The sequence below is a fragment of the Bufo gargarizans genome, chromosome 8 (genome assembly GCF_014858855.1).
Source record: "Bufo gargarizans isolate SCDJY-AF-19 chromosome 8, ASM1485885v1, whole genome shotgun sequence".
NCBI classification, from domain to species: domain Eukaryota; kingdom Metazoa; phylum Chordata; class Amphibia; order Anura; family Bufonidae; genus Bufo; species Bufo gargarizans.
Genome location: NC_058087.1, coordinates 12,545,769 through 12,561,607, shown reverse-complemented (window position 1 = coordinate 12,561,607; position 15,839 = coordinate 12,545,769). Strand labels below are relative to the sequence as shown.

At 41.6% G+C, this 15,839-nt stretch overlaps 1 protein-coding gene across 1 annotated transcript in view; it reads right to left on the bottom strand.

Moving 5' to 3' along the window:
- Positions 1–1,009: 1,009 nt before the first annotated feature.
- Positions 1,010–15,839, bottom strand: part of STK39 (serine/threonine kinase 39) — a 347,782-nt gene continuing 332,952 nt past the window's right edge. The window contains exons 17-18 of the mRNA XM_044303626.1: positions 9,122–9,186; positions 1,010–3,123 (exon numbers count right to left, since the gene is read on the bottom strand). Coding sequence (XP_044159561.1) covers positions 3,049–3,123; positions 9,122–9,186 — 140 coding nt within the window. The 3' untranslated portion in view covers positions 1,010–3,048. The remainder of the gene's footprint in view (positions 3,124–9,121; positions 9,187–15,839) is intronic.

The window sequence follows — 15,839 nt, the reverse complement described above, 5'->3', positions numbered from 1 at the left end:
GATAGAATATACACACATTTTTTTAAATAACTGGTTTGTTACCGACCAATAAAATGAGATATAATGTACCTTATTCAGTAAAATTCTTTTGATCCAACATACGTGTGACCTGATCGATGAAATATATGAAATATTCTGTATTATCTTTCTATACAATACTATAGATACTTTTTATTGAACTTTCAGGAAACATAATGCTGGTTTCACACGGGCGTTGCGGAAAAAGATGCGGGTGCGTTGCGGGATCATGCACGATTTTTCCGCGAGAGTGAAAAACATTGTAATGCGTTTTGCACGCGCGTAAGAAAAATCAGCATATTTGGTACCCAAACCCGAACCCGGACTTCTTCACAGAAGTTTGGGTTTGGGTTAGGTGTTGTGTAGATTTTATTATTTTCTCTTATAACATGGTTATAAGGGGAAATAATAGCATTCTTAATACAGAATGCATAGTACAATAGGGCTGGAGGGGTTAAAAAAAAAAAAAAAAAATTTAACTCACCTTTATCCACTTGATCGTGCAGTCCGGCTTCTCTTCTGCCTTCTTCTTTGAGGAATAGGACCTTTGATGACGTCACTGCGCTCATCACATGATCCATCACCATGGTTATGGATCATGTGACGGACCATGTGATGAGTGCAGTGATGTCACCACAGGTCCTTTTCCTGTGCACAGCAAAGATGAAGACAGAAAAGATGCCGGCTGCGCGAGCAAGTGGATTAAGGTAAGTTAAATTATTTTTATTTTTTTTTAACCCCTCCAGCACTATTGTACTATGCATTCTGTATTAAGAATGATATTATTTTCCCTTATAACCATGTTATAAGGGAAAATAATAATGATCGGGTCCCCATCCCGATCGTCTCCTAGCACTTGCTTGCGGATGCTTGCGATTTTCACACAGCCCCATTCACTTCTATGGGGCCTGCGTTGAGTGGAAAACGCACAAAGAGGAGCATGCTGCGATTTTCACGCAACGCACAAGTGATGCGTGAAAATCACCGCTCATATGCACAGTCCCATAGAAATGAATGGGTCCAGATTCAGTGCGGGTGCAATTCGTTCACCTCACGCATCGCTCCCGCGCGGAAATCTCGCCCGTGTGAAAGGGGCCTAAAAGTACAATAAAATGGTAATTCAACATTAAAGGCTAAAATTGGGTTTCATTTGGTTGTCTCTGCTTCTGGAAATTCTACATATGGTAATAAGGATTTAGATGATTAGATGGGCTGGATTAAAGGAATTTCACTGGGTTAAGGGGTGGGAAATTATTAGGCAGCTTTTTTATTACAATGATGTAAATGATGTTGTAAATGAGGTAAATTACTTTTTAAAGAAACATTCTCCCCTAAAATCACTGCTGATGGGAAGAATACCTCCGTAAAATGGAGGCACCATACGGTGGCACTGTGAAGCTGTAGGAACTCCCCATGCAACCATACAGACTCGCACACAGCTCTGCCATGTGCATGAGGTCTAAGTCTATGATTGGTAACAGATCACAATATCATAATATCCTATAGCCAAATAAAGCATGTAATAGGCCACAGATATGCCATAAGTGTAATAATGAAGTTTGGTTTATTGCCCTCACCTCACTCTGCTGCAGGACTAGAGGCCTAAAGGAGTTATAAGTACTAGAAAACATGGCTGTTTTCTTCTAGAAGCAGCACCACACCTGTCCATGGATTATGTCTAGTATCACGGCTCAGCTTTATTGAAGTACAGTATATAGGGCTGACCTGCAATACCACACTCAACCTGTGGACAGACGTGGCACTGTTTTGGGAATAAGGCAGCTATGTGTTTGTTTGTTAGTTAGTTTTTTATCTTGCAAAACTCCTTTAATAAGACTTCAAATATGAAGATTGTATACTAGTTTACTTGCACTACACAAACAACTTAAAGGCTATAGACACCCTTGGGAGCAATCTTATAGCATTGCATTCTACTCATTTTGAGCTTAAAATATATATTTTTTTCAGTTAGTCTTTATTAAACATTTTTAACAGTCTTTCCTCTACAGCAGGGATGGACAACCTGAGGCTCTCCAGCTGTAGAGCTCTCCAGCCAAAATTACAACTCCCAGCATGCCCAGACTGACTACAGCTACCAGCCTACAGCAGGGCACAGCTAGAGAGCCACAGGCTGTCCATCCCTGCTCTACAGCTTTCCCTTTCAGGACATCTGCAGATTGCTGCTTTTTAGTTCACAGTGATCCATCAAAGTGCTGCTCTGACTGCTCGACCTGTGGCTCTTAAGTCTAATTCCGTAACAGCTCATAAACACTCATTATAGCTAAATTCCTATCAGCTTAAAATGAGTGATTATGAGAAGTCAGGAGTTCAGAGATAAGGGCTACATATTGAGCCATCAGAGCAGCTCTCTGATGGATTCACTGTGATGCCGAGAGCAACAAGATGCTCTAAAAATGAAAGCCGTAGAGGAAAAATTATTGAAATTGAAAGAAAAATAGAAAATAATGTTTTAGCCCAAAATGAGTAACAAATTCCCCCAAAAGGTGTCCATAGCCTTTAACCTCAGGTATCCACCGGATGTGCAATTTAGAAATATATGAAAATAAACTTCACTTTATATATCTAGGATTCAAGTTTGGCTAACATTATTATTTTTTTTGTTTGTTTGTTTTTCAGAATATTCATTTTAAAATAATACAGAAAATAGGCAGTTTTGTTAATCAACACTACAATTAAAATATAGGAGAATTTACAGGGAGAGGAGACATAGGCACCCTATAGAAAATGACACATCAGAAGTAACCAATAAATAGAGCTGTTATCAAGTGCATTTTTTCCTTTCTTGCTTTGTACAGGGAGTCGGCAAATTTGATTGCTAAGTGACATTGGTAAATCTCTTTTTGGATAGCAGCAGTGATTACAGTCGTGATTTCACCTTGTGAAATTTATGAATTTCTATATCTAAAGCAAATCTTGTACATTGCTATTTTTATCCCTTTTTTTTTTTAATTCTCTCCTCTTGGATAGCCAAAAATAAGGGGACTCTGTCAGGCGCCACACTGCAGTTAATCAACTGAGGCTTAGCTGAGCGAAACCAATCAACTTGACTTCATCAGGAATTTCTGTCCCATCACAACCAGATGCCTATAAAAAAAAAAAAAAAAAAAATCAAGCACAAACCAGGATGACAACTATCAATCAAACTCGATCATTATGCTAGATTTACTTATGAAGTCAACTATAATACATTGGGGTCATTTACAAAAACTAGAGTAAAGCTGAAGTTGTTGAACATTTCGACCAATCGGATTACAACTGTCATTTATTATATTTATTATGTACAAGAAAACCTGAAACCAAATTCCTTGCCATAGGTAGCTGCTAGTGATGAGCGAAGTATTGGAAAATTCGATTTGGTTGCTTTGCCGAATTTTATAAAATAAATTGCTTCATGATAAATTACTTTGTCACAAAGTGCATTTCTTTGTAAGTAGTAGGTGCAATGACAGAGAGCATCGATTGAGGCGCTCCCTATGTTGTACCCCTCAGGTGCCGTGTTCATAGCTGATCGTGGCATTTGACAGCAATAATACAGTGTAAAATAAAAAAAATAAAAAAATAAAATCATCCTTATCCATTTGATCACAAAAAGCCATCCACAGTCATCTTGATTGTAGATCCACCACACCGGCCAGCGTAGAGATGTCATACGTCCCTGCTCATGGGATTTAGGGCGGGATCTTCAACCAAGATGGCAGAAGCTGGCTCTTCACGCTCAAACGGAAGATGTAAGTATGATTTTTATTTTTTACCACCATTCAGGGAAAATCGATTCATTACCATGAAGCACAAGCAAATTCGGTTTTATGGAGAATCGAATTTTCCCTTAAATTCGGATCAAATTCCACTTTGTGGAGTTTGATTCGCTCAACATTAGTAGTGTCACGATCTGTGTGGGGGAAAAACTCCACACTAAACAGAGGAGGAAAGGGGAACAGTAACTGGGCCTGTAAACTAGGGAAGAAACAGGTCACCTCCTAAACAACCCTAATCCGGGCCCTAACTACATATCAATATGAATAGACCTTGAAGGTAGGAATATTCATATGCTGTATACCTAGGCCCTTATACCAGGATAAGGACCTGGAATGAGGTGAGGACCAGAGACAACCCATTCCTCCCCAGATGGAGGAATGGAAGTCTCTGTCTCGGACCCAGATACAAACAACAGGGAATATAACAAACACAAAACAATAAGAAAAGACAAGACTTATCTGAAAGTAGAAAACTGGCAACTCCAGAAGCACCACAGAGTACAACGGACCAGCTAGTTAGAAGGCAGGAAGAAAATCTATAATCCGCACCTCTAAGAGTGAGAAGCGGCTACTTATGGGAAAGGTAATTTACCAACAAGCAACACCTGACGCAAGGGGTGTGGCATTCACCAAAACACAGACACAATAAGATCCACAGTGAACTTGTCAATATAACCCACAAGTTGCCAGTCTCTCCGATCTCCTGGTACCTGCTATGGAAATGTCCGTGACAAGTAGCTGCTAAGGCCAGTTTATACACTGACAAAAAACAGCCCCATTTTAGAATCCATATTACAGCCACAAAACCTGGACCACCTCTGGTTCCACTGAGCTGAAGGTACAGAACTCCATCATTTACATAGCTGGCCATCGTAAACAAATTTGCAGGTACTGTCCATACAGAGACAATCCATACAAAATTGGGCTGTCCCGGGCCGAACAAGGGTGGTTGGTCCCCCGGTTGAGGCTTATGGGCCACAAATTTGCCAACAACAATATTGGTAAGTATGCATTAACTAGTTTGATTCTGCAGAACCATGGGGTGAGGTCCAGGTGTAACATCCGTCAGATGGACATCCAGGGTGCAGGTATAGGGGACAAAGAGGTAACAGTCATGCTGTAATCTGGTGCTTGAGTGGGCCCAAAGGCCACATAAGAAGACACAAATGAAACATTTCAGATTTTGCATTGGGGCCCCTGGAGCTTTACGCTTCTAAAATATGCGAAAACTTAGCCATTTTATAGCTGTCTAAAACTGGACTAGTACTGTGGAGAATGGAATGGAAGTAGTAGCAGGTTCTTAGACTAGCTGACAATGAAGCCCCTTCTTACTCCCCCAGCAGTAACAGTTTTCTTGGCACTTCTGTCATGCTACTGGAGTGGTTCTTCTCCTTCCCTAACAAGCAGGGCAGAATGCTATCTGTATTGGCTGCTCTGCAGTGTACAGAGGATCCCGATATAGCGAGTGACTGTGGGAAGAGAAACTGAACATGTGTGTCCACCAGCACTCAACTGATTAGGTGGACGTGCACCTTGGTATACACCAGGTGACACCATACTATGTAAGTAAGGCTACTTTCACACTTGCGGCAGGACGGATCCGACAGGCTGTTCACCCTGTCGGATCCGTCCTTCCGCTATTTTGCCGTACCGCTGCTCCGTCCCCATTGACTATAATAGGGACGGGGCGGAGCTCCGGAGCTGTACGGCAGTTCGCGGTGAGAGGCCGCCGGACTAAAAAGTCGGACATGCAAGACTTTTAGTCCGGCGGCGTTTCGTTGTGCACTGCCGTGCTGCGCCGGAGCTCCGCCCCCATCCCTATTATAGTCAATGGGGACGGAGCGACGGTCTGGCTGCACGGCGAAATAGCAGAAGGAAGGATCCGACAGGGTGAACAGCCGGTCGGATCCATCCTGCCACAAGTGTGAAAGTAGCTTAAAGCTAGTATCACATCTCCATTGCAGGTACTGTCAAACCAGACAGAAATACTATAATAGAGCAGCACCTTGAGCAATTTTTTTCAGTAAAAAGACGGACACAGTGACAGAACCTGACAGAACCCATTAAAAGTCACTGAGGTCGGGTGCTTTTGTTTTCCATCATTTGACGGATCCATCACAGCACTGAATTCCATTTTTCTACTCCTACGATGGAACGGAAAAACAGAATTCTTAATGCAGATGTCATAACGCTTCGCTGGATCGTTTTTAACAATGTAAATGGAAAAGTTGATTTTCTATGATCAGTACAAGGAATATGATATCCGATATGTAACAATAATTGGTGGTAGAGCACACAACCTCTAACTACAGATTGAACGTGTTGGTTATATTATAAGCAGCAGAAGTTAATCAAATACATGGTCATATTGGGGGATTCATGATTGAAATCACTGACCTTATGTAAGACATGGAGGCCTCGGGCAAAGAAAATGTACTATATGGTTCCAAGGTTTAATTGCACTTGTGCTACTGTCACACTCACATTAGCAATCAGTAGGATCTGTACCGCGTACACAATCTACTGTATATCCTTGAGCCGTAAGTTCAAGTGTTGTGTGGAATGAGGCACAATGCGCAATAATTGTAGTGTTTATGTTCCAGAATGTGAAACATGGCCAGAAGAATGGTCTAAGCTTTTAGGATTGTGCATCTGAGCATTTTTATGATTTCTGCTGTATATTATATGTCTGTGAATGCGATGTGATAAAATGTTGAAAATATAAGAGCTGAATACACGGCAGACCACCTTGGAGATAGCCAGATAATATTACAACAAAAATAAGAATACTGCCCAAACCCCTGAGGAAGCCAGGTTAGCTGGCGAAACGTGTTGGGGGGGGGGGGGGGGGGGGAGTTCCTAGGTTTTAGATCTAGAGTTTCAGTTTCCTCATTGAGCTAAAACTATTTGTTTCATTGAATGAAATCAGTGGTAGTGACGCTACAAACGATAAAGTGTGGAGACAGTTACAGCTCCATACAATAATCAGTGCCACGACTGATAATGAGTGACATGCTATCAGTTAGCTAGTGACCTCAGTACGGAGAGTGCACATCCCTGCAGGGGTTAAGAAAATAAAGTAAATAAAATACATTCATGTCAGCCATTAGAGACAAGAAACTGTTTATTTGTAATTCCTTCTTTAGATTGTCTCACAGTGTTGGTTCTGTTTGAACTAGTGATAATTAAAAGTTAGTTAGCTTGGTAAAGTTGGTATGTAGTCCGTAAGGCTTGATTCGCATAGTTTTGAAATATACCTATACCTAGCTAGGGTCATTTTTTGTGAACACATTCAGAAATAGGAATAGGCCCATCTGCAGCTTCTCCAGACCTCCCAACTGTCTAGGATGCTGCAGGACAGTCCCGGATTTCAGTGGATGTCCCGCTGTCCCAGAAGGACTGACGTATGTCCCACTCTTAACTGTCTCTGCATCCCTAGGACGCAAGGATTGCAATGATGAAGCAGGGAGCTGCCCATTGCCTGCTTTATTATTCAACTTAACGTCTTGCGCTCTCCAGCAGGAACGATGCATGCACGCTTTGTGCTGCTTGGCTGTGGTGGAGCATGCAAGCCATGGAATCTGCCTGTGCGCGCCTTCTACACTGTGCAGCAAGAGTGATATGTTAGAGATGTACTTCGATCATCAGGGGAATGGCCTAGGTCAGTATTTAGTGTTTTTATTAACTGAGGTGGCACTACTTGAAAGGGGCACTACTAAAGGGGGCCTAACTGCTGTGGAGTAACAATGTGGGCATATCTACAGTAAAATAGGCACAATGTGGGTATGGCTACTGTGTGGGACACAATGTGGGCATAACTTCTGTGCGAGGGGACAATGTGGGTATAACTACTGTGCAGGAGCACAATGTGGGCATAACTTCTGTGCGAGGGCACAATGTGGGTATAACTACTGTGCAGGGACTTAATATTAAATAATTTGCCGCTGTGCACTACACATGCTTTTGCTATTGTCTTTAGGGGGTATGCCTTCTAGGCAACATCTAGGCACTAGTGATAAAAGCTCCACAGAAGGTATGGTTGTCCTTTTCTCCCCAGCCCCTACCTAGTGCTATCAACACTTTAGTATGGAATAAACTGCTAAAACTGCTGACAGATTCCCTTTAAATGTTCCTTCTCCAAAATTTTGCAGAGCCACAGGGAATTACATCAGGGTGTGGTTGGCTGTTTAATCTGCTGACAGGCAACTATGGACTAATTAGTATTGGGTTCTTTTGTTTACCATAGATGAGACATCATAGAGATGCACGGACATAAAAGTAGTTCATTCTGGTGAGATGTTCACTTTACGGGACTGTCTCATTGAGAGTACACCTTTTCTAAAGACAGCTATGCTAATAATCAACTGATTGCATTGGGTCCAGGTGCTGGAACTGTTGGTGATCAGCCATTGACACTGAGAGACTGTCACGGTACCTTCCGTGACAGAGGTTAGAAGATCTGAGAGACTGACTGCACCTGTGAAGTTAGCTGACAGTCTCTTGATTCTCAGTGTTGTTGTTTGGTAATGACCACACCTCTTGTCAGGTGCAGCTTGTTGTCGTTACTGCTTCCCTATTTAGTTTGGTCTCTCGCTTCATACCATACGGTTGATATTCTCTGCTTGGATTTTGAAGAGTTGGTGTGTGGACCTTACCTGTGTTCCTGCTCATCCATTTTCTATAAGATAAGTTGTACTGCTCTTTGTATTTGGTTGTTCGCTTGTGCTTGTTGTTTCTAGGCCTGAGGCGGATGCTGGTTCGTTCAACGGGGAAGGAGCCAGTAGTCTCATTCCCTGTCACTACCTCTAGGGCATTTCAGGGGTCCTAGGGTTTAGGTTCTGGCGTATGTATTTTCCCACCTTCAGGGTCTATACATACGGACAGGAGTCAGGGCCACTTCTAGGGGTTTCCTAGGAGATGACCTTTCCCCTCTCCCTAGCCTTGAGGCCTAGTTCTTTGTATTTTCCCTACAGTTGTCTTTTTGATGTCCCTCCCCTCCCCATTATTTGTGACAGAGACATTTCGTTCATATACCAGACAGGTCAGGGCCACCAGAGCAGGCGCTCAACTCACTAAGTGTCTCCATGCCCTGGGTCATAATGTAGCTCAAGACCCCGCTCTTTATGACCTTCCCATGGGCCAATAGGGCATATGGACAGTGGCTGCTTTCATGAGAGAACTACTTTAAGCAGGTAAGAGCACTACTCTGGTAATAAACTTATATTAGAATTTGTTTTATCAACTTTGTACATTTCTTTTGGTGATTTTTAAAACCATCAACTGGGGGTTATAATATCAGTGCCTTAAAAATGTGATAAAAGACTTACCAACTTAAATGTCAGTGTTTTATATGACGCTGGATCATCTATCATCTTCTGCAAATTAGCAGCAACTGCAAGAAAATAGAACAAAAAATGTGGTATAAAAGTATTTATCACTTTAAAGACACTTTATCTACTGTATAAACATAGTAAAGCACTTCCAGCCTGGAGAATTCAGCAGCCGCGGACCCACCTGGTGTGTGTCAGGGGAGGGAATTTCTTGAGCTGAATACTGAAATAATTTTCAAGATACAGTATGGCTCTGTGTAGTCTGTATAGGAGCTATTCATTTGGCGTATACACTAGGGAAAGCACCTTGAGTATAAGGCTGTGTTCACATCACGTTTATATCATCCACTTAGCTGAATCATTTCATCAAGAGAACCTGTCACCTCCCCTGACATGACTGTTTTAATAACTACTCACATCCCCATCTAATAACAATTCTGGAGCATCTTTTCTTTTGGCTCTGTGTTGTACCTTTCATTTATTATTCTTCTAGAATGTATTAATGTATTGCTAGCAGTCTGCAATGAAGGTCCAGATGGGTGTTACCAGTTGGGGGTATGTCCGTGCACAGTCTGACACTATCCAAACAGTGCTGCCAGTGTTAGGCCTTAGGGTGCATTCACACGACCGTATGAATTTTTCTGTCCGCAATATTCGGATCCACAAAATATAAGGATGGTGTCCGGGCTGCATCCGTTTTTTGGAGGACCCATTGTAATAATGCCTATGCTTGTCTTAAAAAAGGACAGTAGGACATGTTCTATCTTTTTTGTGGAGCAACTGAATGGACATACGGATGTGGGCCTTTTTTGTGGCCCCATTAAAAGATTCTGCATCTGATCCGCAAAAAAATGTGGATTGCATGCGGAGCAAAAATATGGTCGTATGAATAGGGCCTTATTCACATGTCAGTGTTTTGGTCAGTGATTGCCATCAGTGCTTATGGGCCAAAGCCAGGAGTGGAGCCTACACCGATATAAGGTATAAGGGAAATATCTGCACTTGTTCTGTGCTTAGACCCACACCTGATTTTGGCTCATAATTAGGGATGAACGAATCAAAGCTGACGAAGTGGAATTTGATCCGAATTTCAGGAAAAATTCGATTCGCACCGAAGCCAAATTTCCTCGCAATTCGTGGCAACGAATCACATTTTTTCCTAAAATGGCTGCTGCACATGTGAGGACGTGGAGCAAGGAACTCTGGGAAGGCGGGATCACCCACAATGCCATGCATGCAGCCAATCAGCAGCCAGCCCTGTGATGTCACAGCCCTATAAATAGCCTCAGCCATCTTGGATTCTTCCATTTTCTAGTGTACTTAGTGCAGGGAGAGACGACAGCAGGCGCTAGGGACAGTGCTAGAAAAGACTTCATTGTGCTAAAAAAAAATATTTACAAGTGAAGGGAAAGATAATTCAAGGTGTAGGGAAAGGATAGGGAGGAATCATTCCACAGCATTTATGTTGAACAGAGTTCAGTAGGGGAGTTTACAGCCTGGGTAATAGGAACAATTCTATTACAACTTGCTGCACTGACTGGAGATCCAAATTGCCATTATACAGCTCTGTAATTACAGCAAACCGTTCTTGTTATTGGGGTGCAAGTGCTGTTTGATAACATTAACAGGGTTTATTACAAGGAAATATTTGTACGTCTTATTTGCTCTTGTGCGGTGCAGTTATATGTTCTAAAGCATTTTTTTGCTTGTATTAGTGGGAAAAAGGCTTATTAGCCGTTGTGTGGCGAAGTGCTAAAATTACAGCCCTCTTTGTCATATATTAATGGCAAAACAAAATATATTTGCCGTTCAGTGGTGAAGTTATATGTTCTAAAGCCCTTTTTGTCGTGTTATAGTGGCAAAATAAAAACATATTTGCCGTTCAGCGGTGCAGTTATATGTTATAAAGCCTTTTGTAGCGTGTAGTAGTGGCAAAAGAAAACATATTTGCCGTTTAGTGGTGCATTTAAATGTTCTAAAGCACTTTTTGTTGTGTAATAGTGTCAAAATAAAAATATATTTGCCGTTCAACAGTGCAGTTATATGTTATAAAGCCCATTTTGTCGTGTATTTGTCTTTCACCCACCATCTTCAGCCTCCTCCTGTTGCTGCTGCTGCCGCCACCTCCACCTCCACACTCTGTCATTGTGCCACTCTGTGGCCTCCAAATGCTGCTTCCACCTCACTACTATGTCATAGGGCCACTCTCTGGACTTCTCATGCTATTCCCACCCTCCCCACTTCATGACTGGGCCACTATTTTGTCTTTCGGCCTGGCTGACATCATTTATTGACCCTTCTTCTGATCTGTCAGAAGGTAGGAAAATGATACGCACAATGGATCCTGTCTGTGTAGCAGCTGTAAGGCCTGTATGGTCCAATCAGAATTGAGGGTACAAAACACAGAAGACATGCAAATATTCCATTCACGTGTCATCTCTGTTTTGGATCCACTCCTGTTTTTCTTGGCATTAGCAATACTGATGGATTACTGACCAAATGCTGACCGAATGAAGGCGGATGCTCAACAGACAAGATCCGACTTTTTGGGGGTTATTGTTCTGACGGATCAGGGGAAGGGCAAAATCATTGACGTCAACACAAACTTACTGCTGACACCCTCTCCACTCTGTCAGGAGGCTCTCCTTGTATAAGCGCTTAATAGAACAGGTTCTGTAGGCATCTATGTGGAATCAGCTGACGACAGTGTAAAAGGAGTGCGCTTCTTCTTGGCGCTAACATCGACCTGTAAGGCTGAGGCTAACTTGTACATGAGTTATTTGGTCAGTTTTGGCCCTGTGACAGCCCAAATAAGTAAAGTGTGCAGTGATTCTAAGAGCGACGCCTGTCATCTGCATGTCATACTGACTCACAGTATTATTTCACTATCACAGCAGACTCCCTATGAGTGTTACTGCAAGGCACAGTGTTCTACACCACTATAAAGGCTCTCTGCAGACAGGAAATAGACGTTTTTTAACATGATTCGGCGAACCGGCCGAATTAGATTTTTTTAAATTTGCTAATCTCTATTCACAATCACTGTGGCTTTATGAATAAGGCCTCAGACTGTGCAGGGACACACCCCAGACTGGTAACACCCATCTGGGCCTTTATTACGAATTGCTAGTAATTCATTCATAAATTCTAGCAGGAATAATAAAGGAACGGCACAACATAGAGTCAAAATGATAGATGCTCCAGAATTTACATTATATGGGGAATGCAAGTAGCTCTAAAACAGACATGTCAGGAGAGGTGACAGACATACAGGGCTGTTCACGTCTTTTTTTTTATGTACTGTATATTTAACACATACAGGGAGTGCAGAATTATTAGGCAAGTTGTATTTTTGAGGATTAATTTTATTATTGAACAACAACCATGTTCTCAATGAACCCAAAAAACTCATTAATATCAAAGCTGAATATTTTTGGAAGTAGTTTTTAGTTTGTTTTTAGTTTTAGCTATTTTAGGGGGATATCTGTGTGTGCAGGTGACTATTACTGTGCATAATTATTAGGCAACTTAACAAAAAACAAATATATACCCATTTCAATTATTTATTTTTACCAGTGAAACCAATATAACATCTCAACATTCACAAATATACATTTCTGACATTCAAAAACAAAACAAAAACAAATCAGTGACCAATATAGCCACCTTTCTTTGCAAGGACACTCAAAAGCCTGCCATCCATGGATTCTGTCAGTGTTTTGATCTGTTCACCATCAACATTGCGTGCAGCAGCAACCACAGCCTCCCAGACACTGTTCAGAGAGGTGTACTGTTTTCCCTCCTTGTAAATCTCACATTTGATGATGGACCACAGGTTCTCAATGGTGTTCAGATCAGGTGAACAATGAGGCCATGTCATTAGATTTTCTTCTTTTATACCCTTTCTTGCCAGCCACGCTGTGGAGTACTTGGACGCGTGTGATGGAGCATTGTCCTGCATGAGAATCATGTGTTTCTTGAAGGATGCAGACTTCTTCCTGTACCACTGCTTGAAGAAGGTGTCTTCCAGAAACTGGCAGTAGGACTGGGAGTTGAGCTTGACTCCATCCTCAACCCGAAAAGGCCCCACAAGCTCATCTTTGATGATACCAGCCCAAACCAGTACTCCACCTCCACCTTGCTGGCGTCTGAGTCGGACTGGAGCTCTCTGCCCTTTACCAATCCAGCCACGGGCCCATCCATCTGGCCCATCAAGACTCACTCTCATTTCATCAGTCCATAAAACCTTAGAAAAATCAGTCTTGAGATATTTCTTGGCCCAGTCTTGACGTTTCAGCTTGTGTGTCTTGTTAAGTGATGGTCGTCTTTCAGCCTTTCTTACCTTGGCCATGTCTCTGAGTATTGCACACCTTGTGCTTTTGGGCACTCCAGTGATGTTGCAGCTCTGAAATATGGCCAAACTAGTGGCAAGTGGCATCTTGGCAGCTGCACGCTTGACTTTTCTCAGTTCATGGGCAGTTATTTTGCGCCTTGGTTTTTCCACACGCTTCTTGCGACCCTGTTGACTATTTTGAATGAAACGCTTGATTGTTCGATGATCACGCTTCAGAAGCTTTGCAATTTTAAGAGTGCTGCATCCCTCTGCAAGATATCTCACTATTTTTGACTTTTCTGAGCCTGTCAAGTCCTTCTTTTGACCCATTTTGCCAAAGGAAAGGAAGTTGCCTAATAATTATGCACACCTGATATAGGGTGTTGATGTCATTAGACCACACCCCTTCTCATTACAGAGATGCACATCACCTAATATGCTTAATTGATAGTAGGCTTTCGAGCCTATACAGCTTGGAGTAAGACAACATGCATAAAGAGGATGATGTGGTCAAAATACTCATTTGCCTAATAATTCTGCACTCCCTGTATATATATATATATATATATATATATATATATATATATAAATTATAAAACAAATAAAAAAAGGTATCCAAACATTTTATGGTTTATTTGTACTTTTTTTTAATGTATATGTTCATAGAATACAGAAGAGAGATCCTGGTCATTTAACCCCCTTAGATGCAGCATTTAATAATGACTACTGCATCTGTGGAGGTAGACAGAGGGGGCGCTTCCTCTGCCTCAGAGCCTCACAGAGCTAAAGATTTTCCAGTGCTACCGTAGCGAGTTTCCTGGAAAGCTGTGTCTGAGGCACAGCCTTACAGCCAGCCTGTAAAAATCCCATAGATTTCAATGGTGTTCTATTGCAGTCTATGGGACAAGCGATCAGAAGACTGCATGTACAAGTCCCCTGTACATCTAGAAAAAAGAAGGTTTCTACACCAACATAGAAGAGGATTCTTTACTGTAAAAGCAGTGAGACTATGGAGATCTCTCCCAGAGGAGGTTGAGATGGTGAACTCATTTAAAAGAGTTTGAAAGGGGTTGGAAGGATGCGTTTCTTGAGAGTAACTACAGTATATGAGTTATTGTTAATTGAATTTTGGAGAAGGGTCCTTGATCCAGGGAGTTATTCTAATTGCCAGATTTGGAGTGAGGAAGGATTTTATTTCCCTAAGATGAGCAAAACTGACTTCTATCTTGTGGTTTTTTTTTTACATTCCTCTTCATTAACTTTGTAGGACAACAGGCTGAACTGGATGGACGGATGTCTTTTTTCAGCCTTAAAAACTATGGGGGAGATTCATCAAAACTGGTTTAAATGAAAACTGGTCTAGTTGTCCATAGCAATTAATCAGATTCTACTTTTCATTTTCCAAAGGAGCTCTGAGAAATAAAAATGATGGCATTGGATTGGTTGTTATGGGCAACTAATCTAGCTTTCCTCTACACCAGTTTTAATAAATCTCCCTTATGTTACTTTTTCAAAAACCCATCCACATCTTTTGTAAATTGCCGTGGACTTGCACTGCAGAATATGATCTACAAATCTGCAGCAAATCCGCAGCATGCAAATTCACACTAATGCCTCTTCTTCTTTCATTTTCCCAGTATAATCTACACCAATAATGTCATCAGTGACATTTCTGTCATGTTTTTGCCTCATTTGTGTGTATTGATACAAAAAACACTAATATTTCTGTCATTTTCACAAAGGAAAGACATAAAATGCCATATACCCTCATAAGATAAACAGATACAGTATATGCAGCTAGATTTGTGACTTAACCCTTTTATTGCTAGGTAATGGGGCTGTTGTACTTGTTCAGATGGCCAGAAAAATATTTATTCGTTCTTGCCTTCCCGAGTTCGTTATCTCTGGCAACCCTATGGAGTTGTGTCCTTCACCTTTTGCTTGGTTCAACATAAACATGATCAGTTTAAAAAAAAAGAAAAATTTTTTTTTGTGATATTGTTTCACAAGATATCTCTGCTATAAGTGTCTGTTTGGGGGCACCCAGTGGTTACGATGTGAATTGCAGTCAACAGTTTTGTTAGCAGGTCAATATATTGGATTCCTTGCCCAAATCCAAGAAAAGGTAAAACACATTTGTAGTTTCTCCTGTGTGTTGTGGGAAGGAAACTTCTTAAATGCAGAAAACAGCAGTGGGCCCTGGTATCTGCATGATCCGACGTTGCTCACTGTATATTAAATGGCGGTTGAATCGGCACTTTTATCAATTTCATGATCAATGCTTTCCTTCTTAGGGTTACAAAACAATGCTTTGCATTCCAAGTCTGTTCCGCCGCTACCGCTCAGAAAGTGCATTGAACAACATCCCCTGCAGAGATGATG